This window comes from Peromyscus leucopus, chromosome 22 (assembly GCF_004664715.2).
Source record: "Peromyscus leucopus breed LL Stock chromosome 22, UCI_PerLeu_2.1, whole genome shotgun sequence".
Classification (NCBI taxonomy): Eukaryota; Metazoa; Chordata; class Mammalia; order Rodentia; family Cricetidae; genus Peromyscus; species Peromyscus leucopus.
Window position 1 is genome coordinate 10,211,787 of NC_051081.1, and position 14,423 is coordinate 10,226,209.

The 14,423-nt window shown below is 38.5% G+C and overlaps 1 protein-coding gene across 6 annotated transcripts in view; it reads right to left on the reverse strand.

Moving 5' to 3' along the window:
* Window positions 1-614: 614 nt before the first annotated feature.
* The window catches only part of LOC114684975 (vomeronasal type-2 receptor 116-like), a 61,570-nt gene continuing 47,761 nt past the window's right edge, over window positions 615-14,423 (reverse strand). For all 6 annotated transcript variants that reach the window (XM_037198247.1, XM_037198245.1, XM_028859528.1 and 3 more), the window contains one exon: window positions 615-1,519. In XM_037198247.1, coding sequence (XP_037054142.1) covers window positions 615-1,519 — 905 coding nt within the window. The remainder of the gene's footprint in view (window positions 1,520-14,423) is intronic.

The following is a 14,423-nucleotide window of genomic DNA, read 5'->3' on the forward strand; positions in this document are numbered from 1 at the left end:
ATCTGCTATCTCTGCCTCTTAAAACTTTTCCACCTCTTTTTCCACATAGATCCTTGAGGCTTGAGATGTAGGATGCTCTATACTACCTCCTGTTTAGGTGGTATTCCAGGGGACAACACTTACTTATTTGATCAAATATAGAAAAGTTGAATTGTTACCCACCTAGAAACCTTTACCCTACTGACTAGAATGCAAGGTGCTAGAAAGTAGTCTGTATGATACCAGAGAAAAAATAGGTGAGAAAAAAGACTAACAGGGCTCCATTTATTAATGCTTCTCCCATTCAACATGTACATTTAGAACCAAGCAATTGATCCGTCTATGAAACCTTCCCACATCTAGACTCATGGAAAATTAAAGAAGGAAGAAAAGATCTCAAGAGCCTGAAGAAGAGGGAGGTTCCTGTGAGAATATGTCTACTAGGAAGAGTAAAAGGTATATCATAGTCTTACCTACATGACAACCAAACTGTAAGGTAAACAAAGATGACATTATCAAACTTGATAAACTGCATGGGGAAATGATTAAAGCTGGGAATGGAAGAGATAGTCATCTACAGGAAAGGGAAAACAGATATTTTGAATATAATCTAAAATTTTAAAAGTATGAATAGGTCAATAAAGTGATCTATCCCTGAACTTTTGAAGAGAATTTAAATCTGGTCTTATCAAAATAACATAACATTTTGGGACAAAGATGCACCCTAACAACCCTGCACTGGAGGCCAAAATGGAGAAGACCTCCACAGTCACCATGACCTTCCCCTTGGTGCTGTGGTAGACAGGGAGGAAGGTGACCCAGACACTGCAGAACACCAACATGCTGAAGGTCAGGAATTTGGCTTCATTGAATCTGTCAGGAAGATTCCTGGCCAAGAAAGCCACAGTGAAGCTCCCCAGAGCCAAGGAGCCCAAATATCCCAACACAAAATGGAATGCAATGACTGATCCTTTGTTGCACACAATGATGATCTGTCCATGTTCAGAGTGTGTATCTGTGTCAATAAAGGGAGGAGATGTGACCAGCCATATTCCACAGAGAACAAGTTGGACCATGGTGCAGATGGGAATAACAAAATTAGGTGCCCCTGATACCAACATTCCTCTGATCCTTTTTCCTGGAGTAGTGAGCTTGAAGGCAAGGACAACAGTAATTGTCTTGGCCAAGACAGTAGACACAGCCACTGTGAAAAAGACTCCAAATGTGGTCTGCTGCAGGATGCAGGTGACTATATTGGGATGCCCAATGAAGAGCAATGAGCAGAGAAAACAGAAGGTGATGGATATCAATAGGATGTAGCTGAGAATGCGGTTATTGGCCTTCACAATGGGAGTGTCATTGTACTTCACAAAAGCACCAAGAACAAGAGCTGTAAGGGCAGAGAAACACAGGGACATGCAGGCCAGTGTCATCCCCAATGGGTCTTCATATGCCAGAAAGGAAACATGTCTTTGTAGACAGTGTGTGTGCTCTGCATTGGAGTAATGGTCATCTGGACAGCTCACACATTGCTCCATATCTGCAGGACATTAACAACAAAGTCTTATAAAATTACATTATTATATACTTAGTCTTTTAGTGTCTGTATTATTCAAAGGATATCCTAATAATCATTTTGGTGTTCAGTGACAGTTTTCTTCCTTGTTGCTATAGGGAGCAGTTAAGACAGACTGCTGTATAACAATACACCATGATAATGGAGCACACTATCTACATGATGAAGGGAGCTGAGAAGTTTCTTATTCCTGTTAAAATTTCTTTATTCATGAAAGTTATTAAAAATAAAAAATCACTTACTTTCTCGAAGCATATGATTAGCAATAGAAAACAGCTCAAATTAGTAGATTTCTCAAATATTATATTTATTATCTTCATATCTGAGGACTGTGAATGTGTGGGGGTTACAGTGAGAGTGGTCCCCCTATGCTCATACATTTGAATGCTTTGTAAATAGGGAGTGGCACTCTTTGAAAAGATTAAAATATTTGTTCTTATGGTAGTATGTAAGATAAATTGCTAAATGATCTTTTTAATAAAAAACCTGGATTCAAGCTAGGCGGAGGTGGCGCATGCCTTTAATCCCAGCACTTGGGAGGCAGAGCCAGGCGGATTTCTGTGAGTTCAAGGCCAGCCTGGACTACCAAGTGAGTTCCAGGAAAAGGCACAAAGCTACACAGAGAAACCCTGTCCCGAAAAACAAACAAACAAAAAAAAACAAACAAACAAACAAAAAAACCCTGGATTCAGATATTATGATGAAAACTGAAATCGAGGAATATGACAAGACACAGCCCTCCTCACCTTAACAACTACTCAGCCTTCAGAGAGAGATACTACTGGTATACTCATACCTATAAACCCTTCTGTGTTCTGTCATCTTACATCTCTTTCCACCCAGCTACATCGCTTCCTATTTCTGCCCAGCTCTATCACTTCTTATCTGTCTATACAGACCTCTAGTCCTTTATGATTAACTAGCACTAAGATTGAAGGCATGTGCCACCATGCCTGGTTCTGTTCCCAGTGTGGCCTTGGACTCACAGAGATCCAGATGAATCTCTGCCACCCAAATGCTAGGATTAAAGGTTGTGCTACTATTGCCTAACCTCTACATTTAATATTATGGCTGGCTTTTTCCTCTGATCTCTGTGCAAGCTTTATTTATTAGAGCACAAAGGAAATATCACCATATTTTATTTTTTGTGTGTAAAATAAAAAATATAAGTAATATAAAAACTATACATAATAAGTACAATAACTACATACATTACGTACAGATAATAAATACATCAATAATGTCTAGTCCATTTGCATTTGACAGATTCAGAGAAAATAACCCATTATCTATCCTATCTTTGTGCATCCAAAGAATTTTACTTAATTTACCTTCTACCCTAATTACCAACCAAAAACTACTTTTTGATGTCTTTCAAACTTATACACTTTACACCTCTTTAGTGCATTTCTTTTTTGAAATTGTTAACAAGGAAAACTGTAACTATCAAACCTTCAACTTCCCCAATGGCTCCAAAAGTAAAAAGTATTAACTGAGTAAGTACAAATAAGGGACGTGCAAAAAATTTGAGAAATGACAGAAATTGCTGGCTGCCTGGACAGTCACCCTAAGTTTCTCTGTAACTTTGGGGTATCATCTTTGCCCTACAGGCTGAGCATATCTGACAGACTCATTTTTTTTGGGGGGGGGGTTCAAGACAGAGTTTCCTATGAATTTTTTTTTTTGTTCCTGTTCTGGATCTTGCTCTGTAGACTAGGGTGGCCTCAAACTCAGAAAGATCCACCTGGCTCTGGCTCTTGAATGCTGGGATTAAAGGTGTGTGCCACCACTGCCAAGCAGACCCATTTTTCAATGCAGGGATTGTCTGAAGAGCTTTTCTATCTTGTTTGGCAAGGATTGACGGGCCTTTATTTTGTGTGTTTGTCCATTTTTGACAGCACAATGTCAGCAGTCTAGACAAGGGCATGTTATTGCCCAGTAGCTAACTTTTGCCACAATGAAAGTAAACTCTATATGGAGTTTCTTCAATACACATCATCTTCTCTGAAGTAGATCATTGCTGCCAGTAGTAGACATGTCTCCTTGTAAAAAAAAAATCTGTCATTAAAACATCTTAAATGCTGTATCACAGACACTGAGAGAAACAATTAATAAATGGGACCTCTTGAAACTTAGAAGCTTTTGTAGATCAAAGGACATGGCCAATAAGACAAAATGACAGCCTACAAAATAGGAAAATCTTCACCAATCCCATATCTGACAGAGAGCTGATTTCCAGAATATATAAAGAACTCAAGAAATTAGACATCAAAATACCCAACAGTCCAATTAAAACATGGCCTATAGAGCTAAACAGAGAATTTTCAACAGAAGAATCTCAGGGCTGGAAGACATTTAAGGAATTGTTCAACATCCTTAATCATCAGGGAAATGCAAATGAAAATGACTCTGAGATACCATCTTACACCCCCCAGAATGACTAAGATCAAAAACACTAAAGACAGCTTACTTTGGAGAGCATGTGGAACAAGGAGAACACTCCTCCACTGTTGGTGGGAATGTAAGCTTGTACAGCCACTTTGGAAATCAATATGGCATTTTCTTAGAAAATTGGGAATCAACCTCCCTCAAGACCCAGCTATACCACTCGAGCATATACCCAAGGAATGCTCAAACATACCACAAGAACACATGCTCAACTATGTTCATAGCAGCATTATTTGTAATAGCCAGAATCTGGAAACAACCTAAATGCCCTTCGACTGAAGAATGGATAAATAAAATGTGGTACATATGTACAATGGAGTACTACCTAGCAGAGAAAAACAATGACATCATGAGGTTTGCAGGAAAATGGATGGAACTAGAAAAAATCATCCTGAGTGAGGTAACCCAGACTCAGAAAGACAAACATGGTATATACTCACCAATAAGTGGATACTAGATGTAAAGCAAAGGATAACCAGACTGCAACTCACAACTCCAAGGAGGTTACCTATTAAAGAGGGCCCTGAGAAGACACAGTGATCACCCCACAACAATGAAATGGATGAGATCTACATGAGCAAACTGGGGGTTGGGGGTAATGGAGGGCAATGGTCAGGGGAAAGAGCTTAGGGAAGTGGGAGATACCAGCTGGATCAGGAGCACAGTGGCAGAATGGGGAGGGAGATACCATGATGAATGAAGACACCAGGGGAATAGGAAGAAGCAGAATGCTAGAGAAGTCCCCAGAAATCCACAAAGATATCCCCATGGTGGACTACTGGCAATGGTCAAGCGAGTGCCTTAGCTGACCTGCTCTGGAGATTGGATGCCCAAACACCCTGGCTGTCATGATAGAACTCTCATCCAATGTCTGATGGAAGCAGAGGAAGAGATCCAGGGCCAAGCCCCAGGTGGAGCTCCAGAAGTCCAATTGATGAGAGAGAGGAGGGATTGTATGAGTGAGAGATATTGAGACCACGATTGGAAAAAGCACAGGGACAAATAGCCAAACTAATGGAAATTCATGAACTGTGAATCAATGGCTGAGGAACCTCCATGGAACTGGACCAGGCCCTCTGGTTAAGTGAGACAGTTGATGAGCTAGAACTGTTTGGGAGTTCCCCAGGCAGTGGAGTGGGATCTGTCCTTGGTGCATGGGCTGGCTTTTTGGAGCCTGATGCCTGTGCTGGGACACTTTGCTTAGCCTTGATGTAGGCAGGAGGGGACTGAACCTGCCTTGGCTAAATCTACCAGGCTGGGCTGACTCCCCAGGGAAGATCTTGCCTTGGGGGAGATGGGAATGGAAGGTGGATTGGGAGGGAGGGCTGGGGGGTGGGAGGAGGGAAGATGGGGTAATACATGGCTGATATGTGAAATCAAGTTAATTATAAAAAAATTAAATAAATAAAAAATTTAAAAACATCTTTAATGACATATTCTGTAGACCTTTGAAGTGTTTGAAGATGACCTGTCTATCTAAAATATATCTGTTTGACCTTGAAAACACATAATATGACTACATGTTTGATTGTAATGACTAACCTGCATTTTTTATTATCCTAAATAGTTGGTAATTATTTTCTAGGATTCACCAATTGCATTACATTGTTAAATGAACTGTGTAGGTACAATACCTTGAATAAGATTAGAAAGATATGTACAGTATTTTCTACCAAAACCAAATTCAAATTCATATCAATATACAAAATTTCTGTACAATATACAAAAATCAAATCCAATGTAAAATATTTAAAACTAGTAGTTGCCTTCTAAAAGTAGACTCAATAATCTACTTTTTATCCATATCCTTTTCTTTCTTTTCTTTCAAACAAGAACCTTAAATCTAATCTCCATTGTTTAGCCTTTTTCCTGACCATTAACAATAACAACTTATAACCAATCATCGTAAATAATGATAATTATCCAAAACCCATTGAAACACCAAAAACCACCCACCCCACCTCTTGTGAATATGGGTGTTGTATTCTTAAAATTATTTCCTGATGTCTGGGGGTAAAGGCATCTTTAGGGGATCCTGAAAAGAAAAATTTTGGGTTAATGGTCAAGTCCTGTGAGAGGTAGCTGTATCATCTTTTTAACAGTCTCTGCATAATGCAAAAACACAGGGCTTGTCTCAAGTATTTTCTCAAGTACCCTGTAAGGCTGGATCATCTTAGCTACTATTAAAACTGTCCTGAGCAGTTTTTAGTCCAAATCCTATCTTTTGGGTGGTGTTTGAGAATTTAGTGGTATTGTCATCATTTGGGTGGTATCGTTGTTGTGGGGCTTCATAATCTTCGTGGAGATTTCAATGTCACTGTTAGGCGTGGTCATGGTTCCCTGCAGAAAGTTGATAGAAACTCAAACATGAGAACATGTACAGGCAGGTAGATGAAACCTTTTTTCTATGACTAGTTAGTACTCTATATGATCATTCATATTATGATAAAAGTTTAAAATATATATAAAATATAATGTCAGAGTCTCCAGTTCAGTTCCATTGGTCCACATGTCAGTTTTTATTCCAGTACCAAGCTGTTTTTCTTACTATAGCTCTATAGTAGAGCTTGAGGTCAGGGATCGTGATGCCTCCAGAGGTTGCTTTATTATACAGGAATCTCTTAGCTATCCTAGATTTTTTGTTTTTTTCATATAAAGTTAAGCATTGTTCTATCCAAGTCTCTGAAGAATTGTGTTGGTATTTTGGCTGGGATTGCATTAATCTGTAGATTGCTTTTGGTAAGATTGCCATTTTTACTATATTAATTCTACCTATCCATGAGTATGGGAGATCTTTCCATTTTCTGATATCTTCTTCCATTTCCTTCTTCAGAGACTTAAAGTTCTTATCATACAAGTCTTTCAATTGCTTAGTAGGGTTACCCCAATGTATTTTATACTATTTGTGGCTATTGTAATGAGTGATGTTTCTGATTTTTTTTCTCAGCCAATTTATCATTTGTATACAGAAGGGCTACTGACTTTTTTGAGTTAATACTGTATCCAGCCACCATACTAAAAGAGTTTATCAGCTGTAGGATTCCCTGGTAGAATTTTTGGGGTCACTTATGTATCCTATCATGTCATCTGCAAATAGTGAAAGTCTGATTTCTTCCTTTCCAATTTGAATAACCTTGATCTCCTTTAGTTGTCTTATTGCTCTAGCTAGAACTTCAAGTACTATGTTGAAGAACAATGGGGAAAGTGGACAGCCTTCTCTTGTTCCTGATTTTAGTGAAATCACTTTGAGTTTCTCGCCATTTAATTTGATGTTGGCTGTTGGCTTGCTGTAAATTGCCTTTATTATGTTTAGGGATATTCCTTGTATTCCTGATCTCTGTAGAACCTTTATCATGAAGGGGTGTTTGATTTTGTCAAAAGGCTTTTTCAGCATCTAATGAGATGATCATGTGGGTTTTTTCTTTCAGTTTGTTTATATGGTGTATTACATTGACAGATTGTCATACGCTGAGCCATCCTTGCATCCCTAGGATGAAGCCTACTTGGTCATGGTGGATAATTTTTTTGATGTGTTCCTAGATTTGGTTAGCCAGTATTTTATTGAGTATTTTTGCATCAATGTTCATGAGGAAGATTGATCTGTAGTTCTCTTTCTTTGTTGCATCTTTGTATGTATCAGGGTAACTGTAGCCTCATAAAAAGAATTTGGTAATGTTCCTTCTGTTTCTATTTTGTGGAACAATTTGAAGTGTATTGGTATTAGCTCTTCTTTGAAAATCTGGTAGAATTCTGCACTGAAACCATCTGGTCCTTGGCTTTTTTTTTTTTTTGGTTGGGAGACTTTTAATGACTCTTTTGATTTCCTTAGGGATTATTGGTCTATTTAAATAGTTTATCTGGTCTTGATTTAACTTTGGTATGTGGTAGCTATCCAGAAGATTGTCCATTTCTTCCAGATTTTCCAATTTTGTGGAGTACAGGTGTTTGAAGTATGACCTGATAATTCTTTGGATTTCCTCATTGTCTGTTGATATGTCTCCCTTTTCATTTCTGATTTTTTTTTAATGTGGATGCCCTCTCTCTGTTTTTTTGGTTAATTTGCATAAGGGCTTGTCTATCTTGTTGATTTTCTCAAAGAATCAACTCTTTGTTCATTGATTCTTTGTATTGCTTCTATTTTATTGATTTCATCTCTCAATTTGATTATTTCCTGGCATCTCTTCCTCCTGGGTGACTTTGCTTCTTCTTGTTCTCAAGATTTCCAGTGTGCTGTTAAGTCACTAGTGTGAGATTTCTCCAACTTCTTTATGTGGGCATTTAGTGCTATGAGTTTTCCTCTTAGCACTGCTTTCATAGTGTCTCATAAGATTTGGTATGTTGTACATTCATTTTCTTTGAATTCTAGAAAATCTTTAATTTCTTTCTTATTTCTTCCTTGACCCATTGGTGATTCAATTGGGCATTATTCAGTTTCCATGACATTGTAGGCTTTCTGTAATTTTTGTTGTTGAAATCTGACTTTAAGCCATGGTGGTCCAATAAGATACAGGAGGTTATTTTAATTTTTTTGTATCTGTTGAGATTTTCTTTGTGACCAAGCATGTGGTCGATTTTGGAGAAGGTTCCATGTGGTGCTGAGAAGAAGGTACATTCTTTTGTGTTAGGGTGGAATATTCTGTAGATATCTATTAAGTCCATTTGAGTCATAATGTCTTTTATTTCTCTGTTAAATTGTCCTTATTTCTCTGTTAAATTGCTGTCTGGCAGACCTGTTCATTGGCGTCATTGGTAAGAGTGGGTTGTTGAAGTCTACTAGAGTACAGTGTTTGATAGACAAGTTAAGCTTTATTAATGTTTCTTTTACAAATGTGTGTACTCTTGTATTTGGGGCATAAATATGCAGAATTGAGACTTCATCTTGTCATATTTTCCCTGTGATAAATATGTAATGTCCTTCCCGATCTCTACCAGTTGATTTTAGTTTGAAGTCTATTTTATTAGATATTAGAATAGCTACACCAGTTTGCTTCTTAAATTCATTTGACTGGAAAGTCTTTTATTCTGAGATAGTGTCTGTTTTGAAGTTGAGATATGTTTCTTTTATGGAGCAGAAGTATGGATCTAGTTTTCATATCAATTCTGTTAGCCTGTGTCTTTTTATAGGTGAATTGAGACCATTGATAAAAATGGATATTAATGACCAGTGATTGTTAATTCCTGTTATTTTTTGGTGGTCATGTTGTATGCTGCCCTTCTTTGGTATTTGTTGGTGTGGAACTATCTATTGCCTGTGTTTTCATGGATGTATCAACTTCCTTAGGTTGGATTTTTCCTTCTAGTGCTTTCTGTAGGACTGGATTCATGGAAAGATATTGTTTAAATCCAGTTTTATCATGGAATATTATGTTTACTCTGTCTATGTTGATTTAAAATTTTGCTGGGTATAATAGTCTGGGTTGACATCTATGGTCTCTTAGTGTCTGCATAACATCTGTCCAGGACCTTCTGGCTTTTAGAGTCTCCATTGAAAAGTCTGGTGTTATTCTTATGGGTCTGTCTTTATATGTTACTTGACCTTTTTCCTTTGCACCTCGTATGTTTAGTGGTTTGATTATTATATGGTCAGGGGACTTTTTTTATCTGTTCTATTTGGTGCTCTGTAACCTTCTTGTATCTTTATAGGCATTTCCTTCTTTAGGTTGGGAAAGCTTTCTTCTATGATTTTTTTGAATATATTTTCTGTGCCTTTGAGTTGGTATTCTTCTCCTTCTATCCTTATTATTCTTAGGTTTGGTCTTTTCATGATGTCCCAAATTTCCTGGACATTTTGTGTTATGACTATATTGGCTTTAGTGTTTTCTTTGACTGATGAATTTATTTCCTCTATCGTATCTTCAATGCCAGAGATCTGCTCTTTCTTCTCTTGCATTCTGTTGGTTATGCTTGCATCTGTAGTTCCTGTTCATTTACTCAGATTTTCCACTTCCAGCATTACCTCAGTTTGTGTCTTCTCTATTGTGTTGGTTTCAATTTTCAAATCTTGAACTGTTTCCCTCATTTGTTTAATTGCTTTCTCTTGGCTTTCTTTAAGGGATTTACTGATTTCCTCAAATTTTTTTGTTTGACTTTTCCTTGAAGTCATTAAGGGAATTTTTCATTTCCTCTTTTAAGATCTCTATCATCTTCTTAAGGTCATTTCTAAATTTGATTTCTTCTGTGTCTTCTGTGTTGGGGTGTTCAGGTCTTGCCAATGTAGGTTCTGATGGAACCATATTGTTTTGTTGTTGTTGTTGTTGTTGTTTACTGTATTTTGCATCTCTTTGTCCACTTGGTGCAATTAGTGTCTGTGTCTGAGGGAACCTCTCTTGGTCTGATCAATATTCTTGGTCCAGTGGGAGCTCTTGGTCTAATTGGTACTGATGGACTCTTTGTCTCAGGGAGCAGCTCTTAGTCCAATTGGCACTTGTGGGCTCTGTCTCAGGGAGTAGCTGCATTCTTGGTGTGGGTGGGTGGGGAGGGGTGGGGCTTGTGGGGCATGGTGGTAGTCTGACCTGTCTGCAGTAGGTCTGCCTGCTGACTGGCCTGAAACTGGGACTGTAATCAGTGGTGGTGTAGGGGTGCAGGGTTGTGCCCCTGGGCCCAAAGCCTAGGGCCTGGGGTGTTCGAGTATGAGGATAGAGACTCACATCTTAGTCCAAATGGGTGCTTGCAGGCTCTGTCGCAGGGAACAGTTGTAGTCTTAGAGGGTGAGTAGGATTTGGGGGAGGTGGGGCTTATGGGTTACAAGGTCTGATGGTGGATGGTGATATTCTGACCTGTCTGCAGGAAGCCTGCCTATTTGCTTGAGACGGGGACTGCAATGGGTGGTGGTGTGGTGGCACAGGGCTGTGCCCCTGGACCCCACCTAGACAAAGACTCACTTCTTAGTCCAATGTGGCACTGGCTGGCTCTGTCTCAGGGAACACTTGCAGTCTTGGAGGGTAGATGGAATTTGGGGGAGGTGGGGCTTGTGGGTTACAGGGTCTGATGGGGGATGGTGGTTGTCTGACCGGTTTGCAGGAGGTCTGCCTGAAACTGGGACTGCAATGGGTTGTGATGTAGGGACACAGGGTTGTGCCCCTGGGCCCAAAGCCTAGGGACTGGGGTATTTGGGTATGAGGATGGAGACTCACCTCTTAGTCCAATCTGGTGCTGGCAGGCTCTATCTGATGTAGCTTATTTTTTATATTATTTTTACTGTCTATTTAAAGACTTTAATTTTTAAAACTATCTATTCCTTTATTTAACTGTCTATCTTCCTTTTCCTCTTTCTTTCAAGCCTACATACATTTTTACACATATTGTAAACTGTTTAAAGTTTTATTTAATCAAAATCTGTCATATTGTGAATTTACAATCTTTCTATGACCAGGAGAGGTTTTTTGGTTTTGTTTTGTTTTTTTGTTTTTTGAGACAGGGTTTCTTTGTGAAGCTTTGTGCCTCAATTGGAACTCACTCTGTAGCTCAGGCTGGCCTTAAACTCAGAGATACACCTGGCTCTGCTCCCAAGTGCTGGGATTAAAGGCATGCACTACCACCACCCAACTGACCAGAAAAGATTTTTAAACTGATAAATTGCATGGCTAGAACCAACGCTGTAGCCTTAACTGCTGGCTCCTTCCACCTAAGCATCCCAACCTGGTGGTAAGTTTACTGTCATCTTTGTGGGAGCCATGCTCTCCACTGACTCTGGGAAGCAGTAGGTCCATGCCTCCACCCCGCAGTCTGTAGCCCAAGAAAAATTTTTAAATTAGCAAACCTTTATTTACCACACACCATGTTACGTGGTTTTCAGAAACCTCTGTGTATCTTGGTGGGAATCTACCATGCTATGCTCAAGCCTGAATTCTGCCGTGTCTTACAGCCCACATGAGACATGAAGCAGGAACCTATTTTTGGCTCCATTTAGAATCCATCATTAAGTATTCTCAGGCTTCAGGTGGAAACTTGAGCCAACCCTGTGGGCACCATTTGTAGCTGAAGTTTGCCTGTGCTCACACTCACCAAGGTGCCACAGCCACTTACAAAATTCCTGTGTCCTGCCTGGTCCTGTAACCACTCAGACCCAAGTAAATATGCAGAGCTTATATTAATTAAAACTTCTCGGCTATTAGCTCAGGCCTACCACTGTTTAGCTCCTACACTTAAACTCAGCCCCTTCCTGTTAATCTATAAATCACCACATTTTCTACCGTGGCTTTACCTGTGTGCCATTACATGCTGCTCCCTGGACAGTGGGCTGGCATCTCCTCACTCAGCCTTCCTCTTCCTAGAATTCTCCTTTTTTGCTTATCTCACCTATACTTCCTGCCTGGCTACTGGCCAATTAGCATTTTATTAAACCAGTGTACAAAAGCATTATCCTACAGCATGCTTGGGTTTAGAGAAGGAGAGAGCCATGCTCCAACTCCAAAGCCAGCTTTAATTTTAATTGAACTGGGACTACATAAAGACCACTTATGTTAAGTGTCTATGGAGAAAAGCAGAAACAGATATTTAGAAAAATTTATGAAATTTTATGTGTAATATACCAATAGGCCAATTTACTCTTTTCTTGGGACAGTTCTTCTAGATGATTTGTCCTTTTTCTTCAGATGTCTCATTTGTCCAGTGTTCTTCAGATTCCTTAACATTTATTCTGCTGAAAGACAAAGGCAAAAACCCTTCCTCAAAACTAACTTTGGGGAGGTTTCCTTTTGGCAAGTTATACCTGATTAAATGAAAAACATTTGTTAGTGGTATAAGAGCTTACATTGAATGGTAATGACGGTTGATCCCTTCTAATTTAGAGTCTCTCTTGTTCAAATAAAACTTTTACCAATTTTGATGGTATCCATAGCTTTTATTTTCCTGTAGAAACAAAAGCAAAACCTCATCCCCAATGCAATACATATCCTGGTTTCAATTCTGAGGTCAGCACATCTTTAACCTATTCAGGCTGATTCAATTTTGTAGCTCTTGCTTTTATCCAATGTCTCTCCACAACTATTGTTCCTTTCTCATTAGGATTGAGTAAATTAAAGGTGAAAAGAGCATTATGTAATCTATTTCTAGGAGTTGTTACCCCTTTCTGTTTATTTAACATATCCTTCAGAGTTTAATTTGATCTTTCTATGATTGCTTGGCCTGCAGGATTGTGTGGTGCACATGTAATATGCTTTATATTGAAATAAGCAGAAAACTGTTTCATTTTACCAGAGATATATGCTGGAACACTGTCAGTTTTAATTTGTGCAGGTATACCCATGATGGCCATAACTTCTAGCAAACACGTGATTATAGAATCACCTTTTTTGGAACTCAGAGCAGTTGCCCATTGAAATCCTAAATAGGTATCAATGGTGTGGTGTATATATTTCAATTTTCAAATTCTACAAAATAAAACACACCCATCTGCCAGATTTTATTCCTCTGAATGCCCTTTGGTTACATCCTGCTGATAGTAGAGTTTGATTATAAGAAGAACAAATAGTATATTTCTTTATAATTTCTTTGGCTTGTTTCCAGGTTATGGAAAATCCTTTTTTAAACCTTACTATTGACTGAGATTCTGAGGCCTCCAGCACATTTCCTATCAAGAGTTTATAAATCTCTTTATTCCCTTGTGCTAGAGGGCCTGGCAGACCTGTATGGGATCGCATGTTTATTATATGTAAGGGATAAATTCTACTCCTGATTATATCTTGTAACTGAATAAATAACAAAGTTAATTCTGACTCATCAGGGATAAATTATGCTGTTGCAATATATAAGACCAGTCTTTCAGCATACTGAGAGTCAGTAAATATGTTGACAGGTTATGAAAAATCCATTAATACCATCAGAATAGCATATAATTCTGATTTTTGAACTGAATTATAAGGACTTTGAGCCACTTAACTTAAATTTTCTGATTTGTAACCTGCCTTTACTTGTTTGTCTGCATCTGAATAAAATGTAGGGGTTCCAGATATTGGTGTTTCCCATACAAGGATAGACAGCATCCAGTAAGCAATCTTTATGTTTTTTGCTATCACTATTAGGACATTTGTTGTTAATCTCTCCCAAAAACTTACTGCAGATTCTTTGCCAAGGTTTACTTTCTACCCATAATTTGTCAATGTCATCATTAGTTAAAGGTATTATAATTTCTGCTGGATCTACTTTGCTAATTAATGACATCTCAATTTTCCTTTTAAAATCAAATCAGAGATCATTTCCACATAATCTTTATTTTTTTTACCCTGTTTATTTGGCAGAAATATCCATTTCAATATGATATCTTCCCTCTTCAGTAAAAATCCTCTAAGAGAATACTTAGAGGATATGATAACCAAAATGCAACCAAGCTTTGGATCCACACAATCCACATGTGCATCCTGCATTTTCTTTTCCACCAAAGCCAATTCTCTCTCACCTTCAGCTGATAATTCTCTTGGAC